This window comes from Gallus gallus, chromosome 5 (genome assembly GCF_016699485.2).
Source record: "Gallus gallus isolate bGalGal1 chromosome 5, bGalGal1.mat.broiler.GRCg7b, whole genome shotgun sequence".
NCBI lineage: Eukaryota > Metazoa > Chordata > Aves > Galliformes > Phasianidae > Gallus > Gallus gallus.
Window position 1 is genome coordinate 10,967,320 of NC_052536.1, and position 23,387 is coordinate 10,990,706.

Genomic DNA, 23,387 nt, shown 5'->3' on the forward strand with positions numbered 1-23,387 from the left:
CAGAATATGTGTTATTAATTGAATATTCCCATAATAAATATTTACTATTATAGTTTAGTTTAACCTTATCCAGCTAATAGCCAATTTTGCTCAATTGTGAAGCATGTGCAACAAAGATCATTAAATTGCCACATGAAATAATTACGTTGAGTATGGGATTCTCGGTCTTTACTGATATGAATGTGATAAATATATGCTATAAATGGATACAGTTTAAGACTCTCATTGTTCTTTTATTACTGTATTACAACTCAGGCATAGTGCGCCGTATGTGCTGAGCTGATGATATCGGGGCTGTTTCTTTACCACATGGTCTGTAACCTTATTGTTCAGGCCACATTTCTTTCCAGCATTAATGCATTTGTTAGTCCCAGAAGGCTTAAACTACAGATGTTTAACATCCTGCTTATGGACAGATCATCTGGAATATGAACTGAGAAATCTATACGACTTATTAGTATATGTTATGAGTGTAACAGAGATTTAATAGTCTGTTCAAACTAGATTAGTGAAACCATTTCTTACAAAAATGCAACTTCTTAAAATAGGCGCATGTGGAAATGAAAAATTAAGACATTCTTTTGACTAAAATATGATTTTTATCTGAAGAATTTGGCACTAATTAATGCTGTTTACATAATAGTGCATGTAACATTAATTACAGCTTTCAGAATGTTAACTGCAAACCTTTTTATTTTTTTTCTGTGCACACAGATTTACCAGTATGGTAGAAATCAGAGCCCTTTTGAGGGTTTTTCTGCAGTGTATTCAAAGTAATCATAAATCAAGCCTAGAATTCAAAGACAGTTAAGGACAGAGGCAGTAAAAAAGACTGAGTAATGCTAACCCAGAACTCCAATCATTTTTAAACTAAGTGGGGAGAACATTGGTCAACTAGGCGATTGTTGGTATCCCCCAAAATGTAATCTCCAAGCTGAAGAATGGCAGCTGGCAGAACAGCTGGTGAATAGGATTAATGTCAGAAGAAAGAAATAAAACTCAACATATGTCCAAGCCTGCGGTGCTGGGACTGAGCATGATTGTACCCCGACGGATACCATGTGTACAGCTGGAAAGTGCCACTGTGCCATGCTTCTCTACCCCACAAGGTCATTTCTAAGAAGTACGGCTAATATCGAAACACTGAACCGAACTTTTCCTTGAGAACTCTGAGTGGTTAAGAAAGGAACAAGCGAGCTTCATCATGCAGATATTCCAGGCTATTTATGCCACTCTGTGTGGGTTTTTTGGTGTTTTTTTTTTTGTTTTTGTTTGTTTGTTTGTTTTTGTGATGGTGGTGTTTTTTCGTTTTTGTTTTTTTTTTTTAACAGTACAATCTCAACTAAAAAAGCAGATTAGTATTAAAACTGACAGATTGCACTACTGTAAATATAATTTTAAAGCTATTTAAACCTTTTAATCTCCTTTCATTCAGATTTCCACATTCATTTATGATTTAAACAAGAAACAACAGCACAAGTTTAATAAAGTAAATAATTTCATATTACTTTTTTTACTGAAAATAAATTTTGATTATCTGATTAGCCAGAACTTATCTAAGAAATATTGAAAATGGGAAAAAATTGACTCCGGTCTTAAGTCATACTTGTATTTTGAAATATCTGCTATTAAAGATATTTCAGCTCATGCTTTAGCATGTTCCTATTTTATTTTTATTTTTTAAACTGTAACAGCACAGTTGTGGAATTGGTTACATGAAGAACAGTAAACATATTAAAATTCCTAACTGGTGAGAAAGGCCCAAGTATTTTTAGAGGTTTGAAAAGAAAAAATTCACTTCAGCCTCTATTTTTTCACCAGTGGCATGAAACTGATCCCATCAGCTAGATAGCAGAGTTCACACATAATCAGATTCCATAGTGCAATTGTTTGCAGTAAGAAAGAGCACGAATGGTTAACATAAGTTGTGTTTTGTGCCTAATGACTTTTTCAAATACAGTGATTTGGGGTTCTTTGTACTCTGAATGGGGGGGAAAAAAAGCATATTCCCAAATCCATGTAACTTTTGAAAATACTGGCTTCAGCTATAGCCTCTAAAACGTAGAAACATCTGTTTGCTGAAAATGCAAAAATTATTCACCCCATCTCTTTTTTATTATCATCTTTTCTTTTTTTCTTTCTTTCCTCACTCCTATTCTTTTTCTTTTCTCATCTTTTCATCTTTTTTCTTTTTCTTTTTTTCCTTTTCCTTTCTGACAACACAGCAGGAAACAGGGTGGAATAATATCACACATGCTTTTAACAGAGGAAAAGACGCAGGCATCTCAAAGGATGCAAGCACACAATGCTACCTTGGTACCTGGAAATGGGGTATCCAACTGGTGCTCCATCTGTCAGCTGCAAGGCAGCAACAGGTAGCCAGAGGTAATATTTTATTCCTCATAGTATGTTGACTTAGTATGACCGAGAAGAGTTATTGTATTGTTGGACACTTAAGGAAAATAATCCAAGAAACTGCAGTCAACCATATTGACTTGCTTAGCTTAGAAATATACTTTCCTGACTTGCAGAGACACAAAAAAATAGTACAGAGAGCAAAACTGGTTTGACTTGAACCAGTATGAAATCAGTAAACTCCAATGGCCACAACCATTACCAACTTGTACAGTGTAACTACAAACAGAATTGTCTCTGAAGCCCTTTTTTATTTATCAGGGGCTCATGTAATGAGCACATAATTTTGAGACAGAGTGGTATGTTTCAGACAAAACTAGAGGCCTTCTATTCTTTAAGCAGATTTAATCATGATATAACCCCACTGGTGGCCTCATTTTGTGTGAACTACAGCAATATGAGCTGATATAATTTATATCTAAGACTTTTCTAAAGTGTTCAGTCTTTTGACAAAAGTACTTCAATATTTGAAGTGTCTCCATAGCCTAGTTTTTGTGTTTATTTGGAAACACACCTACCCATTTTCCCAAGTTTCCCTATCCATTTTTCACAAAGTCAGTAAGGAAAGTTGAAAACTAATTTGATATAGGGATAGTAAACACCTACTCCACTAGCAGCTATAAAGTTTTAATTCCTCAGCACACACATACCTTCATTTCTAAGAAGCACACAAATTCTACAGCACGACTTTGATATTTTCTTTAAGATGGACTTGTATGTTAAGGTTTACATGCCAAAACAAGTAAATTTTACATATTTTTCATCACGTAAAATTATTCCATTCTATTTTAAGGCAGTCCTGATTGTAAGTAAAAATTTCCAGCAGCACTCATGTTATGTCATTCTGTACTGGCAAAAATGTTTTTGTTTGTACTCACATAAAAGGGAAAGAAAAGCACATTGCTTATTAATATCTGCTGAATTGTTTAAGAGGATTTTTAAGATACAAGTTAAAAGAATTTCATAATTTCAATTTCTCCTTTTCATTTAATAGTAGACATTCATTAGGACCCACACACTGTAATAAATTATAATAATTTCAAACAAGAATTAAATTACTAGGTACCTAGTGAAAGAGCCATTTTTTCTTAGGTACCCTGTAATCTAACTGTCAGATTTAAAATCTATTCCCAATCAACTCTTCACAACATTCACATTTATTCATCTATGCTAAATTAATAAAAGGTGTGAATAATACTGACAAAATTGATCATTATTGTTCATGTAGATTTAGAAAATTATAAGGTAATGTAAAATATAAAAGGAATTGAGGGAAACTATTACACTTCTTATAAATAAATTCATCCTATGCTATATATATATTTTTTTTAAATCAGGAAAAATCTTTAACAAGATTTTTTTTTCGACTGACTTGCAAAGCTATCTAATACATTGCACATTTCAGAATAAGAATGCCTATCTTTTTTCTTTCAAAAACTATCAAAAGTTGATGATGGCTATAATGCAATGTGAGAGTTCACCCAAAATTGTAGATGGTAACGCCGGAATAGCAGAAGTGCTACCCAAATGCAGCCTGAGTGCAGACTTTCTATAGTTTTATCCTCGGGTATGCTGAGCACCTTCCCCGAGGTCCTGAGTGAGTTTGGGAAATGCCAAAGTAAATGGGAACTGAGATGACTCCAGATCTCCTAGAAGCCAGACCTGAGCAAAGCAATTCTGAAAAACAGGGAGAGCATCCCTCTCCTTGTATTAACAGATAGAAAAGGGGACAGTGTTCTCCAAGGAATTAAAGATATTACACAATCCTCTTTCCTTACGTACAGACTTATCAGCAACCAGAAGTAACCACTGGCTCTTATTACAGCTCCACATAAAGCCAAAGACAATGTCTATATTAGACTACCCCGTCCTTTGCACATTTGCAGTAATTCCTGCCATCTAACCTCACTGACCCTCTCCCCCCGATGGGGATCCCTGCAGATAAAGTAAAGCATGTCAACATCTGTTCCCATTCACACCGATTTTAATTTACAAAAAGAGCTTTGCTATTTTCAGAACAGGCTCCGGAGCACAATGACAGATTTAAGGCCTTTAATGGGGCTGCGTTTTGAGTGTGTCAGCGTTTCCTACTCACCAGGACTTGATTCTAAGAGGTTGCACCAAAGGAAGCTGTGGGGGGTTACGGAGCCACAGCAAGGGTGTTCTCACTATGGCACTATTTACCTAGAAACCAGCCGACAAAGTTTTAATGTCCTTAACAAACCTCAGGTTTTGCCACTTTAGCCAGAAATCAGAGCACCAAGGACACAAATCCCACACCAATGCACACCTCAGCAGACCTCAGGACATATTACTGAGGGCAGGTTTTCCAAACTGTTTCCTCGTGACTTGGAGCCATTTGGAGCCACTGGTTTTTGAAAAAGTAAACTGAGGCCAAAGCTTTCTGTGTTTTGCTTCATTAAAACAGAAAAAAAAAAAGGACAAGAAAAACCAAAGCACTTATGAGTGTCCTGCTTTGCCATGTTACAAACTTCACAATAACTAATAATCATAATTCTAAAGTTCTTTTAAGTCAAATGTATTTATAGATTATCCATGTTGTAAATCTAAAGAATTTACACGTCTTTCTGCAAAGTGGCAGAGCATGCAGACTGCAAAGATCACAGTTGTACAAAAACAATCCACAAGGTTTCAGAGAATTCCTGGTGACTCAAAATATTTTTTTCCATCTCCTCAACAGCTTTCTTTTTTCTTTCTTTCTTTCTTTTTTTTTTTTTTTTTAAGATATACAATATGAAGAACAACTTGGAGAAACAATGCACAAGTTGTGTTGCAATCACATAACAGCTAAGACATGAGCAGCTGAGCAGAAGGAAGATGGGCAGTGGAATGCCATACAGCAATCAGCACTGTTGACTAATCAGAATTTGAGACACTAGAAGGTAATAAGGGTATTATAAAGAATGTCTTATTGAAGGAGCAGCTGTTTATGTGTAGCTCACTGTTTAAATGAGTTCCACTAGATTGCCATGGTGTGTTTTGATAAAAATGTTGTACTCAAAAATAAAAAATAAAAGGGAGGGGAAAAAGATGATATCGTATCAGGAACAGCAATCACAAAGGAGCAAATATCTGGATAATGTGAACACAAGCACATTTACAGAAGCAGTTTTCTAGGTACTGGAGACCTCTAGAAAATGGCACAATTCAGTGGCCCTGCAAGTTACAAAAGAATATTCATTACTTAGGCAAAGCCTAAATGTCATCTTTGTTAGCCTCCACCACTGAGTGTTGTTGCCATGGGCACAAGAGCTGAGGTGGTTGTGAAGGGTAATAGACAAAGAGGAAAAAACACGGGAAAGTATAACTGAAAACAACCACAGAGCCATTTCAAGACTGTTACATTTGCACCGGCAGCCAATAAACACGATAAATAAATCCAACCTCATTTACAAAACAAGCCAATATAATATCCTTCCACATCAGCATAATAATAAAATTGTGCTATGATCTCAACTAGGAAAATCCAATTAAATAATGTAAAAATACCAAAAATAGAAACAAAACGCCCAAGGACACCAGCGAAAGCAGACGACTCACCAGACTTCTCAGACAATAATCGTGTTGTTCAAATCTATTTGCCATAGGGCCGTTCAACAGTTTTTGTTTGCTTGTTTCTTTCCAGAAATCAACTTAAAGTTTTGGTTTTCAAAACATCTTTGAACTGCTGAGAGCAGGACAAGACTGTCTCAGAGTACTGGAAATTTATCAAAATCCATTATTTAAAATATTCTACTTTGGACAGCAAGGGCTTGGTAATATTTAAAAGCAGTCAGCAAGCAGTGGAAACTCTGGTATCTTTTGTAACAGTTCACATGTCAAACTGGCAAAGTGCCCACAGCGTACGGCAGAAAAATCTATTTAATGTCTGCCCCACAAGGCGACATGAGGCTTGATTGGCAGAAAGCAGAGAGTGGCTTTTGATCATGTGTCCTAACAAGCAGTTCCAGCTCCTGTCTCCTCGGCTGAGCGGCTCCACATTACCTATTCAAACAGAAGTGACAGGCCACTGCACTACTCTTTGGCTCTAGTCTCACGCAGTGGGAGCTATGCTGGAGACAGAGCCACTGATTAAATATATCACTTTTTCAAGACAAGCAGGTTGTCTGAATCAAAGTTGGACAGAATAGACTCAACATTATTAAAAGAGGATATAAAACCGGAGCTGAGTGATGTTAGGCCAGTTTGTACAGCCTCAGGGATTCACAGACTGACAAGGGGAATAAGGAACAGCAGAACTCATAAAGCAGGGTCAGAAATTAGCTGTGACACCTTGGCCATTTTCCCATCACTTCAGGGCCACTGTGCTTCGAGTCCTGTAGTCTCTTCTTGGCCTTTTTTTTTCATGATTTACTGGGCTCGGAGCGGGAGGGGGAGACATAAAAATCATTAACTACAGAAAGTTGCAATTTGCAGTTTGACAATAAAAAATAAAATATTAGCCACGCTTCACCACCTAATATACAGTCTTTGCTAATTAGATTGGGCCTTTTTCCTTCTATTCTCATCAGCCAAATTATTGTCATCAAATAATTTGTTGATACAGCACTAGCTGCTCTTGCTAAAAGGGATAACTGAAAGCTGGGGGAAATGACTGAATAGAGACGCTTATTATATTGCCATATTAGTTCATTAACAAATTGGTTTGATTTTTGAGGTTATGTGTCCGGTCGCTGTCTGTTGTGCTACGGGATACACAGATGCTGAAAGGCAGCAGACTCAATGTGTTGCTGACTCCTATCAGGCACAGATAGATACACCGAAACGTGGAGGAACCGATGCTCCAGCTACATGATTAATTGCTGGCATCACTGAAGATAAAACAAAACCCAGTAATAAAGCTGCATTTAAACAGCTAAAAATACAAATAGTCCACAGAGGAAACTGATGCAAAGGAAGCTTATTTCAATTAGTAATGCATGTGTATGCCACATCTATAAAATCACTCCGGGGCTATTCAGAGTTCTGTGAAAAATGTTAAAATCATGATACCAGATTTTTTTCAGAATTACTCCTGCAGTAATTCCACTGCAATTAATAGAGTCACCTCAGGAATGAACATGGTTCAATATTTATTTTTCACTATGACAAGATCTGACACTGTAAAGAACCTCTAACTAACATGCTAGTTTTTATTTCACTGTAACTATTTAAAAGCAACCTGCTTGTTATATATTTAAGGTACAGAGTGCTGTTTTAAACAGGAAAAATGCAGGTAAATTTGCAGGAAGGGTAGAAAGATCAGAGCCCTGCCTTCACGCATAACCCCTATCACACACAGCACAACTGCGAATGCAAGCAGAATTCAGTCCTGGAGTGTTGTTAGACTAACGAGAAATTCGCTCTCCAGTTTTTTGGTGCCACTGCAGGCTCTCCAGACTGGTGTGCTCAGAGTTCCTCCAGATGGATGAAAAAAGCCTGCTTGCTTCAACATTTTCAAACAAAAGACAGAAGAGCGTTCAATATGGGTGGTTGTTTTTTTTTTTTGTTGGTTTTTTTTTTTAGGTTCAGTGACGATCATGATTCACCATAGAAGGTGATGTCACATCAAGTTCTTTAAGAAACATGAGCAGGCAGCAGTGCATTATCGCTTCACATCAAAATATGGCAAATGGTTATGTAAAGCATTAAGTAAAACAGTTAATAAAAAGGAAGATGAAAATAAACAGGCATTCATAAATAGGGCACTTTGCCCAGGAACTCTGGGCACCTATGTAAGTTAAACTAAAAATATATTATGATTAATAAAAGAAAACAGCTATTAGACACATTCCAAAATGCTATGTTGTAGAACAAGATATTTTGGCACTGCTTTACTGACTGGCAGCCCATGCTAGTGTGGACTCAGGACAGAAACAGACTGTAATGGGTGCTGCCAATTGGGATAGAGCAGCGTGAACAGGAGCTACCTGCAGATGTTTACACAGAACTTGTCCTTATGACTGTATTTAATGAAGGCTGCTGCACTCCTCTTCATGAATCTCACAATCTGAACTCTAGCAACACGAGTAATTCTTTATGTTATTAAACCATAGCAAAGGAGGAAGATTCTGACACGTGTAATTATTAAGTCTTGCTTCATTTTGGAGATCAGTGTGCCAGTCTCTAAAGGAGGAAGATGCCTTAACGCAAGTGCTGCTCTGAAAGTAATGCCTCCTATTTCATTATGCTGGCCCATGACATCAGAGGTGGATGTCGGTGTTACAGCAGCAGAGGTTGAACCGTCCCAGCAGTATCCCATTACATTTTGTTGTCATCTGACAGAGGGCTGCAGAGGGGCAGTCTGACAAAATGGCATCTGACATGGAAGCGCAGATGAAACCAAGGTGTATCACTGAATTCCTCCAAGCAGAAAAAAAAAAAAAAAGGCACCTACTGACATTCGTTAATGCTTGCTGAATGTCTTTGGAGACCAACCATTTCAGCAGTGCCAGCAGTGACAGTGGGTCAACTCCGTGGGTGCAGCTTTTTACCAGCACAGCACGAAGGCTCTTGTTCATCACTGGTGAGAAAGCATCGCTAATGGTGGTGACTGCCTTGAAAAAACCTGTTCTGTAGTTGAGAATTTATCAGACAGTGTTACTGTGGTCTCTGTATCTATCGTAGTTTTCATGGAAGTAAATAGTAAGCACTAGTTTCAAAGCAACCTACATGTAAATGAAGATTAAAAGGATTCATCACAATCCAAAATACTTTTATGAACCATAAGAATCATGTCGTTCAGAACACAAAATTGCATTTTCTTCCTGGTTTGTACTTTGCACGTCCTGGGTATGTACTGGGAAGTGAAAGCACATATGCAGGGCTAGGATTTGAGTAACATGCATGTCACATATGAACACAGGGCTTGAGCAAATCACTTTGGAAGCTCAGGACAAAACTTTGTGGGCTTTAAAGGTGCAAGTCCTAAAGTACAGACTAGGCTTTAAGACAGACCATGTCTGAGAACCCACCTGAGTGCTGTGCCCAGCTCTGGGCTCCCCAGTACAAACAGCACAGTGGACTAGCAAAGGCAGCAAAGATGGCCAGGTGTCTGGATCATCCCTCATACAAGGAGAGACTGAGAGTGTTTAGACTAGAAAAGAGCTGGCTCCAGGCTATCTTATAACCTGAACTACCTGATGACAGGAGTAAAGAAGATGGGCTCACGCTCTCTTCAGTGGTACCCAGTGACAGGCCAAGAGACAACAGGAATAAATGAACATACGGGAAATTCCATTTAAACATAAGACAAAGTTTTCTTATTGCAAGGGTGACCAAACACTGAACAGGTTGCCAGAGAGGCTGTGGCATTTCCATCCTTGGACATACCTCCAAACTGCTGGGACCCAGACCTGAGCAACCTACTGTAGGTGACACTGTCCTGCACACAGCCTGGACCAAGGCAGTGGCCAGAGGTGCCAGTCTTCCTCAGCCACTCTGCACTCCTCCTTTTTTCTTTTTTTATTTTTCGTTTTTTTTTTATAGTCCAGATTCTTCCCATTAGAAAGTTCAGGGAAAATAAAAACAGCTGTAGGATACAGAAATGGTATAAAGTACTATTTGAAATCGAAAAAAATTGTGGTTATTTTTACCCTAATGCTGATTTGCACTTAATACACAAAAGTAACCGAGACACTGAATGGATTTAGTCTCCTTAACATAACATTTGTTTGTAATTAATTAGCACGGCTGAAGACTAATCTTAATAATTGTTTGTTGTTTCCAGTGGAGGCAGGTTTCCCTCGTGAAAGTGGCATCTTAGAGTTTCAGACTAAAACACCAGGCTGAGAGTAGCTGTGCTTCCCGTTAGGCAACTGAGACAGCCTGAGCACGGGGCTGCCTCATGCAGCCAGGCAGCGGATGCCTCTCTCGTGGCAGCCAAATAAAGTTGTCAAAATTATTTTTAAGTAATGATAAGGTATCTAAACCAAATACTATATAGGAGAATGAGAAATATATCAGCATTTAAAATGTATATGCTACCGAGCATTTTTACTGTCATTTCTTTAAGAAAAGCAGATCTAATTAGCTGTATCTCTAAAGTGCGTACCTAGCATTTTTATTATGTATTATAACATTTTGCTTAGAGTTGACATTTTTATTCTGACAAGCACTGTCTGGAGAGCTCTCAATAAATAATACATTTACAATTTTCAGTAAATAAGCACTGGACACAAATCGTTATCCTTACTTACAGCTGCCCCTCTCTAATAGTGCTTTTACAAGTAAGGTGACTATTCAGTCTAATGCAATACTCTCAGTGCTGGAAAGATATTTTCATTCATTACCCCAGTCACAAGCACTTAAAGCACTTTTAGGTCCTGTTGCTAAACAGCAGGAATGGCAAAGCAGATAAGACTAACAAAAACTAAAGTTCACCACCAAAGAAACCTGAGGTCATTCCCCCTTCAGAAATTAAAAATACAATGGCATACAAGATCAGTCACATTTGAGTCCTATCTTTCCCTCATTTTATTATGTTTACATTGGCAATGTAAAGAAGGGAATTATTGCCATCTAGTCCCTACTGCTAATCTGATGACTACAAAGAGCATTTCGATTCCTATTTTAAAGCACCATCTGATCATAACATTGTGTCACAGTGCATCAGAAACCAATGAAGTCTGAATTCATCTTCTGCCAAGATTGCACAACTGAAGCAACTTGCCATATTTTCACAGCTATTTACTCACTCATAATCTTCGCCACAGAGCCCAGTGTTATTTGTACCCATTCATACTAGACTTGCTTTTCTTGCTGCCCTAAGGAAAAAGCTGGCTTTTAGCTATGCTTCTTTACAATGCTTTCATGATTTTCATAACACACACACAAAAAAAAAAAAAAAAACAGTGTAAAGATAGCAGATCTTATACCACATGTCTTTAAAGGAGACAAGAATCAGATGAGTATACTGCAGAAAATGATATAAAATGGTAACAAGGAGAGAGTTTATCACATGGTAAAAAAGTACATTAAATTGTATCCAGGATTGAGATGTACTGTAGGATTAAAGAAAAGGATGAGATGAGTCCTGAAAGTAATCACATAGAAAAATACAGTCACTGGTGAGAAAGTGGCTGGAATGGTCAGTAGATGCTGGCATTGAGAAGATCCCAGTCTGTTTCAGTTTAATCTGTCCCCGTCTACAAGCCCAGCTTAGAGCTCAAGTTAAGAGACAGTGAGGAAAGGCTGGAAGCCCTTGTTCCAATGGAAAAGATTTTACTTATCTCAGATATTCAGAGTTGAATAAAGACATTTCCCCAGCGTAATGAGAATATCTTAAAATGGTGATACAAAACATCTACACAAAGATACTTCAAACAAAGACTTGCAGCTGGAAGGGATGTCCAATCATCAAAACTGAGAGCTGGGTTTCAGACTCTTCTGCATCAAGACTCTAACCGTGATCAACTGTGAATTAACAAAAGCAATATTTTTATAGAGGTGTGGAGGTACAATGCTTATACAAGAAAAAAGAATCTGCTTTAGGAAAGAGAAACTTCAAGAAGCTCAATAAAATGACATGGACCCTAAATATGAATACCATCTGCTGATAACCAAGGGGTAGTTTTGCCTGACAGGTCCACATGCAGCTATTGCCCTTCAACTTCTAGCAGATCCTGTTATGAAAAATGCTACCATTTCCCTCACCACATTTTTGTTGCTGACCTTGTATTTAGAACAAGAATTGAAGGGACATGAAAATTTTAATAGATTTCAGCAAAAAAGATGGTTTCCATAATCTACTGATCTACTCATATAGATCTCTTTCTTCACGGTACCTATGTAAAAGCCCACACTGTTTCCTTTCTGTGCCATAAATAAATTTTGTGAACAAAGAAAACCAACAGGAAATTTTCAGATGTAGCATGAGACATGCAGAAAAATGGAGAAGAATACTATATTATGTAGTGTAGACAACCAGATAATAAATGTGAAGAGAAGGTGGAAGGACAACATTTGCCAATTTGTTTAATAAAAATTGTGAGATGGAGTTTAGCAATGACGAAGTACTCTGAAAGACTTAAGGAATGTAAGACAGAAAATAATAACAAAGAAGTAAATTCTCATATAATTGGAAGGATAAACAAAATTATTAGAGAAATTATTAACGACTAGATACTGTGCTGTTAAACAAGATTGATCTGTGTTTTGGAAAAAAAATAATGACCTAAACATATGTTAGGTTATAAACGTCATTAAAACAAGTTCCTTGAAGTTATTTCTGCTTCAAAGAAGAATGATTTTTTTGACTGAATATGCAAGTAACTCAGAAAGAAATTAGGCTGCGTCTTCTTTTAGTTACCAGGAAACTAACCTTAGAAACCACTGTATTTGCATTAATGTTCCTAAATTACTTTAACCTATTAAGACATAGAAATTAGCAGTACATTTCAGTAAAAGAACTACCACAAAATTTTAAATCCATAAAGCTTCCCTAAATATTACATGAACAAAGGAATATATTTTTTCTAAAACAGAACCATATATTGCATGAAAAAGAAGTGACAAGTGTGATTTTACAAACATCACTGAATGAAAAAAAGAGAGAGAGAGAGAGAGTTGCATATAATTATATGGAAAAGAGGTAAGCAAAAGCAGCCATTTAGGAAAATGTGCCACATCTCTCTCCTCTAACTTGATCTGAGTCATCTATTCATTGTGTGGACTTCTGGGCAGTGATTCTTTGGAAGCTGGTTGGGAGTTTAGCAGAATTCCTGGATCTCAGTCAGGACCTGAATGTTACCATACGCAGCTTCTGACCAAAAAAAAATCAAATAAGTGGCCTTCAAAACACTGACTATTTCCCTAGCCACTTGCAAATTTGCTACCCAGATAAGATTTTTAAGAATTAAAGAAGAAAAGAAAGCACAATGAGCCTGGTACCTAGAAGAGATGGAAAGGTTTTTCAAAAGAGATGAAAGGAATACGAAGAAGGTGTGTTTTCTCACATGTAAAGGATTTGTTTCTAGGTGAAAGGAACATCAGTTATCATTTTGGTATTTCATGGCTATCACAAAAAAGTAGAACAATACTACTACTTTTTCTTTCTTTCTTTCTTTCTTTTTTTTTTAAGAATATTAACATTGATTTAAACAATTAATTCAGGTAATCCTAACACAAAATCCCAGAAACATCTTTAAAGCCTTGAAAGAGAAAAAGAAAATGCTAGCAAGCATCAAGAAAAATGGAGCACAAAGAATGGGACAATTAGGGATTATGACTTCTTCAGTGGAAACTGTGTGTGTAGAAAACAGTACAAGACACACAACTTAAATCTCAACAACACTTCTGAAAGGCATTTAAGATGGCCAGTAACTCGCTCCTAGCCCTGATCCATAGAACAGAACTCCTGAGGCATAATGTCCACATAAGTTACGTTTAAAAGTCTAGAGAAAAAAAAAAAAAAAGAGAGAGAGAGAGAAGAAAAAAGAAAAAAAAAAGTGTACATGCTTGAATTCAGTTTGTGCACAGCTGAAGGAGGCTTAAAACAAACAAAAAAACACACAAACAAAAAACCTACAAAACTGAAACTCTCCATTCTTATACTATGATGTAGCACACAGGTTCTGTTAATAAATAAATAAGCAAATAAATAAAGCAGTATGTGAAAGTTAATTTTATTTCTCAATGGAGGAATGTGTATATATTTGTGTGAGCAATACTTAAGTATACTGTCCTTACTGGTACAAAATAAAGATTTTTTCTTTGGGAAGCGTAAATCTAGTTTATGTCAATATAAAAGTAAGCTTTTGATTACAAGCTAATGAAGATCAAAGTAGAAAACAACAAACCATGCAAAACCAGCAAGTCCTCAAAAGGACTAAAAAGCCACTGCTACAGAGTAGTGTTATATGGTTTTCCCTATTGCATATAAAATTAATAAAACATATGAATCTTTAATTTTTATTTTAGTCACCTTCAGATGTATTATATATCTCAACGAGTTACATATATCCATCCATTGAGAGACAGTACAAACAGGTGCACATGACACAGAATAGATGGGAATTTATGAATATACTGCTCTTTATATAGATGTTCATTATTCCAACATGCATACGTAAATATCTTTGATCTCTGGATCTTCAGCTATGGTCTTCAAGGAGGAAACAAGAATGGGAAGCAGTTTATAAAAAGCTTGTGCCAGAATTCTGAGCTGAGCTGGGTTGAAAAATGATACTGTATACATTGCAGAGAATCAAGGTCAAAAGTGAATTAGGAATCCAGGCCCTGAGTAATGAGGGCTTAGCACTTAGCAGAAATGACATGCCCAGTTTCCAGCCCAGAAGTGCCAGCTGACCTGCCAACCTAGCATTCCAGATCCGAAAGGGGGAAATCTGCTCTCCTAGCTACAGACAAGATGTGTACTACTAATTATTGCTCATAGAGACTTATGTTGAAGTACAGTAGGATAGCTGTCTGGAAGTCAATTCTTAGCCTGAGTCCAGGCAAACTAGGCAATGTTAATCTGTCTCACAAAATTAATATAAGCAAGATTCTGAAAGAAAGGTATAGGAAGGGAGAGCAGTGGTCTGACCATGCTATCTAATACATACTCTTCATTTGAGCTGTAAAGAGATTTAATACTTAATTTTACTGGAGAACACTTCCAAGGAAAAAAGGCCAGTAAATCAGTCCTTCTGTTTACCTAAGAACTATTGAGATGTATATACTGAAGTTATCCCATAGGTTCTAGAGTCTGGTGTTGCTGATTAAATTAAATACCTGCTTATTTCTGACCTCTCCTATTGTATGAGAACATATCAGAAAAGTCTTTACATACTCAAATTAAATATTTGTAGCATTCTGGGTTTTGTTTGTTTGTTTTTATAGTTACTATTTTCTTATCAACTTTCAAATTTCCAATTAATTACGAATTAGGAAAGGGGACTGCACTAGACCATAAAAATATCGTTTATCCTGTGACGTAGTTGGTTTCTGTTCAAGCTCCAACAAATGCTAAAAATTGACCTAAGGTATACGCAGTCCGTGTGAGATGCTCATGTTCACATTATTACCCACAAGACATGACACTGGCTGAAGCACTATTATTAAAGAGAGATTAAAACAGCTGTACATTATGCTGAAGCACTCACTCTTTCCTTTACAAACAGACGGTCCTGGATTATAAGCAGCACTTGACCATTTAAATCACTACAACAACCAGATTTAACCAGCTGGGCCATATTCTCTTAGGCAATGCCTGCTGACCTCCTCAGTCACAGCTGCTCAGATAAAATTCTCATTAGACAACTTATTTTCAGAAGCTAAAGGACTCTGATTAAATATATCTGTTTAGACAGGATAAAGTCTTTCAGTATGTATTTCTTTTTCCAACTTTATGAGGTAGAACAGAGAGCGTAAGAGATCCTTACTATCTAAAGGTGTACCACAAAATGTTTGTTTCACTAGCAATTCATGATATTCAGATCTTACAGATGGACTAGAAACTTCCATAATTATAATTGAAAGAGACTTGCTGCTGTGCTCATGTAGGGGTTAGAGCAGATGACTAGAATTCTTGACTTCTTATTCCACTTCAAACTGTACAATTAACTTGACATACAACCTCATGTTTGCTCATTTCCCACAGCTACAATGTTCATGGAGCTCCTCCCTACAAAATGCTAACACAAGCTATCCTTTTATTCAAAGGAATGATGCACGATTTCAAGTCCTACAAAACTAACACAGAAGTATACAGCAGGAATAGATATTTGTTCCCCATAACATTGATTGAATCAATTGTATACTGTTATCTCTAAAAATCTCTGCTTGCTCTAAAAGTCAACAGGTGTTTTTTAATTTTGGTAAGCAATTTTGTGACAGATCAAGACTCCTCAACAGCACTGGCTGCATACCATTCCATTTTAAATGATAGGTGTCATAGATCATCATCATATTATATATGCGTGATAAGGCAGTGTAGTTTAAAACAGATTGTTAGATGGCAAAACATATTTGTAAGTTCAGACCTCATTCCTCCAACCCAAGGCAGAATCAAGTGCAGTACCCACAGTTATAACAAAGATCAGAATCTTAAAAGAGTAATTATTTTTAAAACTTTATTTCGTTCAAATCAAATAAATATGGAGAGCTTGCTTCATTTTAGTTCAGAAATACTTCTGAATACTAAAATAGTTACAAATAAGAATTCTGATATTTCTAGTAAGCACAAAACTTTAAAACCATTTTACCTACGTGTAAAATTCTGAAGAAATTCCAATCTTTCTATTATTTATTTTTTCATATTGGCTTATATGGTACCAGTCGGATGTTCAATAATTTTCTGTAAAATGGATGCTTGTCTATTTTTTTCGACAGAGCATGCCAGATGCATTGAAAAGAACTTAACATGGAGATCTTTGAACTTACAGGGAGACTTTACAATAGTTTTCCAGCACACTGTGCTCCAAAAAAGGCAAGATTGTTTCACAGATCACGAATGACCTTTTTCACAGCTGGTGAGAATATTCAGTTCAAGAGGCTCAGACTTGGTGAGGGGGATCTCTTTGCTGTGTATCTACCAATCTTAAATCAGCTAGTGTATACCAATACCGAGGAAGCACAGAAAGCTCTCAAGAATTCACACAAAAATAAGCTATAAAATGCTTGAGTCCTTAAGATAAGATTTTAAACTGTTTAAACCCTCTGATGTACATTTTTATTAGCACACCATTCAGTATACTCCTGGAGAAGTCTTAGCTGTGGTGTCACTACAATCAACAGCAACTTGTATATACCCGCAGCAAAGTATGAGCCAAGACCTTTGATTAGCATGGAGTGTTGAACGACTGTTACTGACTGTAAAAAACAACTTTGCCAAACTAACATTTAAAATAGTTTTCCTAGTCTAACCACCAAATCTAAGAAAGCAATTTTTAAAAGAGTGATCTTTACAGCTGAAAACAGACAGATGGTAGTAAAGAATCTGGGACATTCTCTCTTTAGAGATGTTTCACCAGCTTCAGAAAGGACACCTATAGAACACATTTATCTGTGTGCTGGCATTTAACAATTGTGCCAAGAAATTTGAAAGCCTACTTCCATCTCTACATGATTTTATTCCATATTTATACTTATTATTGTTTCAGTATCAATTTTAATTGAAATCCACTTTACTAAATGGAGCCAAGGGATCCTAACATACACAGTTTGCAGACTGTGACCACATCATGAAACTCAGGAGCAAAAATCATGTTAAACTCATTCATATTTCGAAGAAAAACAGAGATCACAAAGTTCTACTACCCTGGGATCTATTGCGCTACAGATATTCCTCCTGGGTTATTTTTCATGCCACAGAACAACACTGGCAAAAGAATAGAATCCACACACATATTCCCATGTTTCTGTATCTGTTTCAAAGCCTTCTGCTCCCACACCTTCCCTGGTTCAAATTTGTGTATGAGCTTGCAGGCCATAAGATGCTGTTACAGAAGTAAACAAGACTTCATTCTACTTGACATTGTGAAAGAATTTCTTGTTTGACCCTGACCTTGTGCACGTATATACTGATAAACTCATTCTCCACTTCGGTTTAGTAACTATCGAAGAAGAAAGCCCTAGCATAGCCAATGAAAATATCTGAATAAGGACTGAATATATAAACTGCCTTGCAGCTCCAAGATTTGTCCTCATTTTTATCTCTCTTTTAACACATGTAACAATATCTGAGCAGACTGTTAAAAAAAAAAAAAAGATTTCTTCAGCTGCATATCTAGATATATAGGTCAGAACTAGAACACTTAAAGCTGTTTCCCATTCTACTAGCCACAGATACTGGGTCATTAAGGCGATGAAAGATGAGTATTTCTAAAGCAAAACAAAATAGCTTATGTTTTATTCATTCCTATTGTTTAAAATAAACATTTGTCTTTTAAAAGAAAAAGAACAAATTCCACTGAAGAACATCCCTCACGACTCTACAAGCAGTTAAAAATTCATCATAACCTCTCGAGTAAGAATGAGTTTTCAACTAAACCAACATTCTTGCTTTTACTCACAGACAACCAACACAATTTAGAAAGTTTTATAAAACAGACGTATTTGTCTTAAATCCCTAATGGATCTCAAACTACCATTGCCATGGTAACCTGTGAATAACTTTATCCTAGCCTTTGCCAATTATGCAATTTTCTGGCTCTTGATACCCAACACATTCCTTATACCATAAAATCTGTAGGGGGTGGGAAAACCATATCAGTCATATTCAGCACATACCTTCTTGCTCAGTCCTGGTCATTTCTTCTAGTTTCTTCTGCTTCAGTGTGTCCACCACATCTGCAAGGCTTCCTTTGCGGCGTTCTGGCGTTCCAAAATTAACACTGGTCATTAGCTCACTCCGGTCACGACTTCCTTCGTCAGGCTTGTGTGGTGAGGTAGAGGTATTTCGGAAGGAATATAGGGAACATAACTTATTACTCTCCGATTCCTGCAAAGAAACAAGGCAATGTGAAAATGTGGGCTATTCTCTTAACATCAGAAGGATCAGATACAGGTCACAATTGAAAGCATTAGATAATTAGTCTGTCATTCTAAGGAGCCAATATATATCTTCTGTTTTCTAGAATGTGTATTATTACTTGAAATTCTCAGTTTCAGTGCTTCACAGGGACTCTTTTTTATTTAAGGCCAGTCCTCTCCAGGGTTCTTACTATTGTATTTCATGCCTGAGATACACCTCATCAAGGATTGCGCTTGTCAGAAACAAGCCACTTCAACATTAATTTGATGAATGCGTTAAGCATTTGCAGATTTCTTAAGTGACTTAAGTAAAGGCATTACAGGTAGCACTGAGAGAGAAAATACAGGCAAGGACAAATAATTCCTGGATAGATCTTAGGCTAATGGAAAACAACATAACTTTAAAATTTGAAAAGTTAGGCCAATAATGACTGAGAAACAAGGAAAAACATTTGAACACACTTCACAGTTAAACAAAGCTTATTATCCATCCATGCTCATTTACTGCTCCTCAGATTATACACTTTTCTTAGAGAATGAAGGTTATATTGCTTCTCAAATACAAAAGCAGATGTTACTTTTTAGACTAATATTGACAAGAATGAGGAAACAGATGAGTTTACATCAGAACAAGTAATGTGTGCCGAAATACATGTATTAGGACTACACATATGAGAAAATGTATTTTGTAGTCAAAATAGAAGTTATATAATATAACAAAAAGTGAAGAAAAAAAGTTCATCCCCTTTGCCAAGAGATAACACCAATAGATAGCATCAAAAAGCAACCAACAATGTCCAAATTTCCTTTGTTTTGCAGTATCACCCAACAGTTGAGCCCCACAGAAAATTTTCTGTCTCAGAGTTCTCATCCTCACAACCACAGATATTTGCTGAATTTAGCTAAAAAAGAACAAATTCTTCTGTTTACCCATAAAAAAAACAACAACAGGAATTTCTTATACTCTTCTCTTTCCAAAATTATTCTAATTACTTTAATTATAATTTTTAATGATATCAAACCTGAAATGCTTAAAAATTGGGGTGAAAAAAATCAAGCTTTTTTGTTCACTAAAAGCCTAGTAATGACAGCAGATATATTCAATGCCATAAAACATATTTTCTTCTAAATAAAGACAGAATAAGAGCAGCATTATATTTAAGAATTAAGTGAGAAATTAATAGTTTTATCAAAAAGCATTCTACCCACAGGGCATGATAATATTCCTAGTAATATGAGCTGAGAATTACCCATTTACAGTGCTGAAGAAACACATGTTGGGAAAAGTTTCAGGTGAAACAAGGTCTCAAGAAAGATGGATTACAAAGCATTAACCACTGGCAACAATGTCATACATAAATTTTTGCTTCAGTCATGAAGTGAAGGAATTATGAATTGCTTGTGCAGTATAGCAGAAAGCGCTCACTAACCATGAGCAAGTGTGGTAACTAAGGGCTGTGAACTGCACAGAAGGCAGTGGCAACAAATGCTGCCACTGCATCAAGCACAGCAATATGTGATCAGCACAGTACTATTGCTGCCACTGTTGAAGAAGCTAGCATTTGCTACTGAAGCTGAAAATGCATTTATTCACTAAGATGATGCTGTAGCATCTAAGAAGCAACAGCACCCCTGTCAACATAGTAGTACAAGAGGAAATTACATAAGCCCAGACAGAGAGGTGATACATAACAAAATCTTTAACTTCATTATTTCAGTAGTTAAACACCGAACAATTTTTCATCCCAGCCACACATACTCAATAAAGTCTCAGATATCACATAGAAAAATGATAGCTCAGAGGGACTTGGTACAATGCTGAATTATTATTTTTTTTAGAAAAGGAAGATTTTCTTAATTTTGATATATTCTGGAAACTGCCTTGCACTTTTCTTAAAACTTGTTAGAAATCATAACAAAGATGACAAAACATCTTCTAATATTTTTCTAATTTAACACATGAATTTTCCATAATACATTTCCTTAACGAAGAACAGTATGTCACGTGCCACCTTTGAAGACCACAACATAAGAGCATCTTAAATAATTTGGAAGGACTTTGTTCTCAAGAAACCAACATCCTCTTATGGTACAAGAAGCATACCCACTAGGCTCACTTCTCAGCAAGGAACATTAAATCTATTGTTTTAGTCAAAAACAAAGAAGACAAGGTTCATCTGTGGAGCAAATAGAAATGACTGAATGTTATTCCTCCTCATAACCTACCCTCTCAACTAAATTTGAGGTGACTCAACTAAATTTGAGTAGCAGTTGTTACTGTAATATTCTACCTGCTCAAAACTAAATAAAGGCTACGGCAAAGTCATGAAGGGTTTTAATTTTGTTAGTGGATCATACAATCTTTCACGGAGAAATTCACATTATCTCTGTGTTTCAGCATCCACCACATGACCCAAAGTGCAACTATTCCATACATCAGATGCAGGCCCTATCATCACAAATTTGTCTGTGTGGACATTCAAAAGGAGTATGTAGATAACTTCCTATCCTAACAGGAAATATATCTTTATGGACCAGATATCCTCAGTAGACTGTGTCTGTTGTCTTCTCTACGAGCTGGTTGTTGCTTCCCTTGCATTAACACATAAGATACTCTCACTAGAAGATGTGGAGTCCAGAACTGAAAAGAACCAGTGTTTCTTACCATAGAATAAGAAAATAAAAAATCATGGTTAGGAAAGGAAGCATCCACCTGTTATAAATGTCTACTTAATGTACCTGGACACAGTCTGGTTCTCTAATTCATCTAACAGCTATATAACACTCTAGGCAACTGACAATTTCCTGTATTCTCAGGTTTAAAATCCATATATTCCTATAAAGCATTTTTTTAAGTCTAAAATCAAAATAATATCTTCAACTCAAGGCAGTCCCCTCAAAAGATTCATTCCATTTAAGAAGTTCTATTCTTTACTGATTTTGTCGATTACAATGTTAGGAGGGGAAAACAGCAAAATAGTAAATAGTCAACATAATGCCTACGGACAAAATATTCACCAAACAGCCTTTTTCACTCAACATTGGAGAAATTCAGTCACAGAAACCCCTACTCATTTTTATTCTTGAATACATCAGTACTCAAATTACTCAGACTCCAGGCAAAAAAAGAAAGAAAAAAAGAAACAAACCAGAATATTGACATGTTAAATTGCAATATCAAAATAGAAGAAATTTAAGAAAAAGCTATGCCTGTAAAACTTAGAATTTGGTCCTTTTGAACAAAGTGCCATTTTTTGGTAAAAGCATAACTTCCTACATATAATGTAGCAAAATGGGTACTTCTCAATTTGATCCAAAATGACATCTAGTGCAGGATACTCAGCATCCCACACTTTACTAATAAAACCATTCCTCTACTCACACACTCTTACTGGATAATTGCAGAACAGCTTATGCCCATACCAGTACTGCAAAGGTTTTTATTTGCCTACCGCAGTGGTGACATTTCAAGACTACCCACCATTAATAACTGAAACAAATGAAATAAAATTTGGAAATGGGTTATGATACAAAATTAGAGATTAATCTGACTGGTTAAGGAACAAAATGTATGATTTTATATCTTTAGCCTTCTTCTTTGCTGTTCTGAGCCATATTTAGATATGTTTCAAGTTACAAAGGTATTTCCCTCCAAAGATTACTGAAATTGAAAATCTTCTTGTCCAGCAGCTGAAGCCAGATACTCAGCCTGGACCACTATTCCAGCTGCTTACTATCCAGAAGGAACAAAACTGAATCTATTTTTGAAATGTGGGCATTTACTATCAAGGTAAAGGACATTCTTCCTGTATGCATTTCCTTGCCAGCCCATTAGCACAGTCGAAATTTTATTGCAGATCACTCAGCACACTGTGCTTTGTGTGTTTTGACAAAATGCCCTTATTACAACAAATTAAATACCTATTTATAGGCATTAAAATTTAAGAAAATGGGTGAAAAAAATCTAAAAGAAAAACATCAAAAAAATCAGATCTGTATTGCATGGCTACTACAATACCATGAACAGTTCACACAGGGATATGCAGCCAATGCAAGAAATCACGCTTTCTCTTAATTCTAAGACCCCCACTAACCACCTAGTCATATTTAAATGAGAAAACATTAGTATTTCCAATGCGATATGGTAGAAGATTTCCATTCATCCTTGGCCTTTTTATTAGTGGCAGCATTCTTTTTTAACCAAGCACAGTGTTGCTTTGAACATGGGTATTTCAATATGAGTGGCCTTATCAGTTTTCCAGGGTATGTGGGGCAGACTACAAGAGGCCAATTGGCCATTCCCTTCAGCATTTCTGTGAATGACTTAAGTACAGTTTTGCTAATGGCAGAAACAATTCTGAATAATTACAAACAACAACCAAATAAACTTGGGGACCCTCCCTATCCAAATGTATGTTATTTTTTCTGTTATAGTTACATTAAGATAACATATATAAATATTTTGACACATCCCTTGCTCTGACTCAATGATTTTTTAA

At 36.3% G+C, this 23,387-nt stretch overlaps 1 protein-coding gene across 18 annotated transcripts in view; it reads right to left on the reverse strand.

Annotated features, from left to right (window-relative positions):
• The window catches only part of SOX6 (SRY-box 6), a 404,747-nt gene that overhangs the window by 194,334 nt on the left and 187,026 nt on the right, over positions 1-23,387 (reverse strand). For all 18 annotated transcript variants that reach the window (XM_025150674.3, XM_025150677.3, XM_040700840.2 and 15 more), the window contains one exon: positions 18,646-18,856. In XM_025150674.3, coding sequence (XP_025006442.1) covers positions 18,646-18,856 — 211 coding nt within the window. The remainder of the gene's footprint in view (positions 1-18,645; positions 18,857-23,387) is intronic.